Source organism: Tigriopus californicus, chromosome 12 (genome assembly GCF_007210705.1).
Source record: "Tigriopus californicus strain San Diego chromosome 12, Tcal_SD_v2.1, whole genome shotgun sequence".
NCBI lineage: Eukaryota > Metazoa > Arthropoda > Copepoda > Harpacticoida > Harpacticidae > Tigriopus > Tigriopus californicus.
This window is the reverse complement of record NC_081451.1, coordinates 3888580-3893581: the sequence shown is the minus strand read 5'-3', so window position 1 is coordinate 3893581 and position 5002 is coordinate 3888580. Positions and strand designations below refer to the sequence as shown.

General features: G+C 41.3%; 1 protein-coding gene across 1 annotated transcript; it reads right to left on the bottom strand.

Annotated features, from left to right (window-relative positions):
* Positions 1–3444: 3444 nt before the first annotated feature.
* LOC131892343 (G2/mitotic-specific cyclin-B2-like) lies at positions 3445–4996 on the bottom strand. Its single transcript, XM_059242155.1, has 3 exons — positions 4632–4996; positions 4321–4557; positions 3445–4111 (listed from the first exon to the last, which is right to left on the bottom strand). Exons 1-3 carry the CDS (start codon positions 4915–4917, stop codon positions 3774–3776), a joined length of 861 nt encoding a protein of 286 aa, XP_059098138.1. The 5' UTR covers positions 4918–4996; the 3' UTR covers positions 3445–3773.
* Positions 4997–5002: the final 6 nt, after the last annotated feature.

Genomic DNA, 5002 nt, shown 5'->3' with positions numbered 1-5002 from the left:
AATGACTTATTCTAATTGCTTCTCAATTCAAAGGGAGATTTAGCCAAATATTCTGTTTGTGCCCAGACTTTTGGCACACAAAAAGATTTTGGGTTGGCTAGCACCAATCAAAAAATTGTTTCAAATGGTCAGTGCGTGTATAAGGACGAAGTAACAATCATTAAGTAATGTAAATATGGGTTAATTTCATTGTAGTATTCAAATAAACAGAAATATTTTGGTTAGTTTCATTGCATTCCCAAAAGTATTTCCCCCCCCACCCACATTTGAGGTAAACCAAATCACAAGATTCAAAAATAGCAAATAAAATCAAAATAGAAGAGATTGACAACAATTGAGCTCTATGGATAAAGAAACTTATTGCAGCTCTTGCTAATGTCCGCTTTGAAGCATGATGCACGATCAAAAAACATTTTATCTTATTTTATTGATATAATCTCGCCCAAGATGAACATTTGAACATTTTTTGGCGATAAGATCAATTTTAATTGTGTGTAAAAAAACCTTGTTCAAATCCTGAGAATGCATTTTTGCTCAAATAAAACTTGTCACTTTTTGGTGTCCCCTTATGAGTCTCAGGGTTCAAAATTAGGAGAATATCATAAACACAACTGCATCAATTTTCACTGCCAGGTTTTTCTTTAGATTTTTGTGTTTTTCAAATGTTTTTTTTTTTTTGTAAAAGTATAATTTTCAACATGTCGCCTGAACATGTCCTGTCAAAGAGTGCCAAATATAATTGAATTGTGAAACTGAAGTTCTTTAAGAGCACCATGAATACTTTGCTTTTCTTAAAAAAGTAGCATTGTTCTAGCATTTTCGAATTCCAATTAGCATTTTTTTAGCATTGATTTTGCACGAGCTAGCATTGCTGGCTGAAAAAAACCTGGCCAGCCTGATTCTGTGCATCTTTTCCAAAAGTATCAATCTTAGGGGGAGAATATGCCTCGTGCCTTTTTGAAATTAGAAACTTGGGAGGCGAAGAGTCAATATAAATATATCAAGGGGATGGATTTCGGATCCAGAAGAAGCTAGAGCATCATAAATTAGTTTACGTCACAAATTCAGCTTTGCTTTTTTTGAACAATCAAACGCAAGAAAACTGATTTGTTAATTGTGATATTACTTTTTCGCTCTTACTTGAAACTACCAAAAATTACAATGTTCGACAGTATTTGATTAAATATTTTACGCATTTTCCAAACCTTCAACGACGTAAAATTTTACCTTCTTCTGGAGTACATATTATTAAAAGATTTCACATTTAAAACTGGCGTCTTTTTCTGGGCTCAACTAATGGTGGAGAGTAAAGTCATGAATGGATATGGGGAGGGTTGAGAAATATCGTGCAACAAACTCAAGTCAAAGGAAGATTTCGCCCTGAGCCATGTCTTTTAGTTTAGAATTAAGACAGAATTTGAATGAGAAGATATAAACAATAATAACAACATTTGAAACCACAAAAGCATTCATTTTCACCCCTGAGCTTCCTTTTTTAGGGTGTACGAAACGTTTCAAGAATGAAAATATCGGTTAAGATTGTCTAAAAGCTTCAAGTTTCCCTCAGCTGCCAAGTGAGAAGCGGAAAATCAAATGCCAATCTGGAGCGTGAACGAAGGAACGAGCAACAAGCAGTTTTTGGGTTTTGGGGGTCGTTACAATTACAGCATTTTAAAATGTGATGGGATTACAGTTCCTTTTTCGAAAACACACACGAGTTACTTTAATTTCGTTACTACTGCCCTGGCCATGTTGCCAAAACGGAGAAATTTGTGTAGCTCAAAGACTGTTTGGCAGGGATGAGAAATTATTAAAAGCCATTTTCTACCACCTGGCAGAAATTGGTGGCAGAAAATGGCAGAAATTGGTCCAAAATAAGTGGCAAAAAATGGCAGAACATAGAATTCTTTGTAGTATTCGAAATCATCTTTTGTAGTATTTACGGTCACTTCCATTAATTTTTAGGCCTACCAATACGTAGTTTTGACATGTTGAGATGGGTATTTTGCATCGAATGTGAGATACAACCACTAAACATCATTGGTGTGTGATTGAGTTTGAATTTTGCCACCGCAACCGTTTGAAGTCAGGGAAGCCATTGGACCTAAACTTTTTAGAGTTAAAATGACGACAATTGCATTTAAAAAAAGTTATATCGTATTCAATAACCGTTTTGATGAGTGTGAAAAAAAATGTAAGTGTTGTGGCTAGGCCTTGGATACTGCAAGTGGTCTATGGATACTGTTATCAATTAAATCAACCATCAAACAGTATAAAGATCAATATTTGAGGAACATTTTGCATCTCAGCCAATGCTATATCAATATGCTTTGTAGCAAAGGACACTTGAAAAACTTATCCAACCCATATGGTCCTTCTTGTCTTTGACATCTTTTAGAATCAAGATCGCCCATTCTAAACACCGGTGGCCATTTTTGACCACCTTCCAGCAATTTCTGCCATTTTTGCCACTTTCTGCCACTTTCTGCCATTTTCTGCCACTTGTGGCAGAAAGTGGCAGAAATTCGATCAATCTCGAGTTTTCCCATCGCTGCTGTTTGGTGCTACGTTGCCTTCCGCATGTCTTTGCTCAACGTCTCAAGTGATTGGGGATGGATGTTTTCATTTACCCACGTATATGTCAATGCCTTGAATTGGTTTACTTGTTATGTATTGTACCTTGTGCCCCAATTAAATGTCTGTTCTGTGTTCTATTTGCAGCCATCCTAAGGTTTCACTTGGAGAGGTGAAACTGTTTGTTGGGGAAGCAAAATGAAGCCCCAGTCATGTTTGGATTCTGACTATGTCTTGATCAACCTTATTCTCGTCTGGCTTCGGGATCGACCAATATCATACCCATCAATCTCGGAAATTTAATCAAAGCAGGCTGTAAACCTTCCCTGATGAGCTAGTTTTGGCTTGGTTCAGTAATGAGCTAGCTCTCGCCAGACCCGAATCACCTCAGGGATAGGATTTACTTGCCGAGTTGGAACCGAGTTGGAACCGAGTTGGAACATACTTGGGTTTAATTGCTGAGCACATCCACAGTTCATGGTCACCTAGGCTCACCCTTCATTAACATGGTGCACATAGAAGAAGTAACATAGAAGAGTACAAGTCGATTTTGTGGTGGTTTGTTTTGCAGCTGAATCGGTAACCAGTGCACAGTGCAACTCGCGCTGATGGAAAGCAGCGCCTCTACAATCAGAAACTAAGCCCTAGCAGCCGGTCAACTGACATTCATTTGCTCCGACAACTAGTACGCCTGGCTAGCTCTCATCGCACTCTCTAGGAGTTGCTTCCTCTATGTGGAGCATGCACCAATCGACGAGCATTGAAAGCCTACTGAATTGAACGCACCTAAGAAAGAAAAGAAGTCGAACCTGCCTCGATTTGAATTCGGTCACGGGATAAACTTCTGATAAAGAAATAAGCATCCTAGGATTGGCGTGAATACAGACAGATTTATGTACTGAAGTGAAGATTGGTTGTTGATATGCAATGGAGAGAGAGGTAAAAAGTGTACAAGAAGGTGGTACTTGTATTGGTCAAAAGCGGACGGATCACAACAGAACAGAGGATTGGTGGGGTGGGGGGAGGGGAGCAGGGGAGCCAAGAACAATTGTCTGATCCTAGGGAGACTTGAAAGCATGGATGCCTCCCTCCTCCTGTCAGGCATGATCCCCCACCTTCTTCGGGGGGGGTCTCCACACACGTTGGAGAGAGAATTCGTCGTGGAGTGATAAGGAAGCAGAATGGCAGAATATTTGAATTTAGAAGTGCCCCTCGGCCATTTGCTTGGTCACACTTTCTCGGAGTTGTGGGAGGAGGGCGATCTTGATGAATTTCTTGCTGGAATACTTGGTTTTCACGGCACGAAGGCGCTTTTTCGACGAGGAGGAAGAGGATGACGATGAGGTTCCGGACTCTGTTTGAGCGTTGTTATCATCCTCTGTGTTAATGCTCTGGACGATATCGGCAATGGCCATCAAGGAGCTGGCAATGTCTTCTAGGGTGTAGGATGTGTAATGGACCAAGGTGGGCGTCCACAGGTCGACTAAGGAGGCGTTACTCGAGTCTAGTACCTTCATGGCGAACCCTAATGAGGCGGCTGGAAAGAGAAACTCATTTCAAAAACATATAATACCTAAATGCCATAAATTAGGTTTCTTTTTCCGCAATAACGATTTAAAAAAAAATTGCCACAATTTTTAGGACAACAGCAAGAGAGGCGGATGTCATTTACGCAGAAAAAAGAAACGCTAGATTTAAATAGTAAAAAAACATATTTATCAAAAAATATAATTATCATCCGTTTACCTGCCAGGACTGAAGGCGGCACGTGGGCCATTCGGTATTCCACCAGACTGAGTTCCATCACATATTTGGCCAGAGTGTGAGCTTGAGCGTCCACAAAGCCGGCCTTCGAGTTGCGCCGCAGAAAGTTCAAGGGCAGCGGTCGGCCCAATTCAAAGTCCAACGACGAGATGATCGTGATCTCCATCTTGCGGATCTGACTCTCTGTGTAGGCCTTGTCGGTAATATACACGAAATCACCTGGATTGAACCGAACAATTTTTACCCCTACTTTGCTTGAAGCCAAACACATTTTTCCAACGTCCAGTGCTTACCGATTTCGGGTGGGTACATTTCCTCGTATTTGGAGGCCACGAACATGGCGGACACGCCCACCAATTGGAGCTGCTTGGTGGTCAGGGTGCTGGCCTTCACCTGCAGGAATCTGTCGAGAATGGCCACGGAGAGGTAGAGGGTCTCCTGGAGGAGACTGAATTGCGTGTGCACGTCCACCATCCAATCCACGAGGAGGTTCCGCATCTTCGGCTTGATCACCACCTTGCCGCCTTGAAGGGCCAGATAGTTTTCGCGGATATTCTGTCGAGCCTCGAGTTCTCTCATATAAGCGTAGATTTCATTCACATAGTCCGCAGCCAATTGCGGATTCTCGCGGTCGTCCTCGTCAATATCCTCCACCGGACCGGGT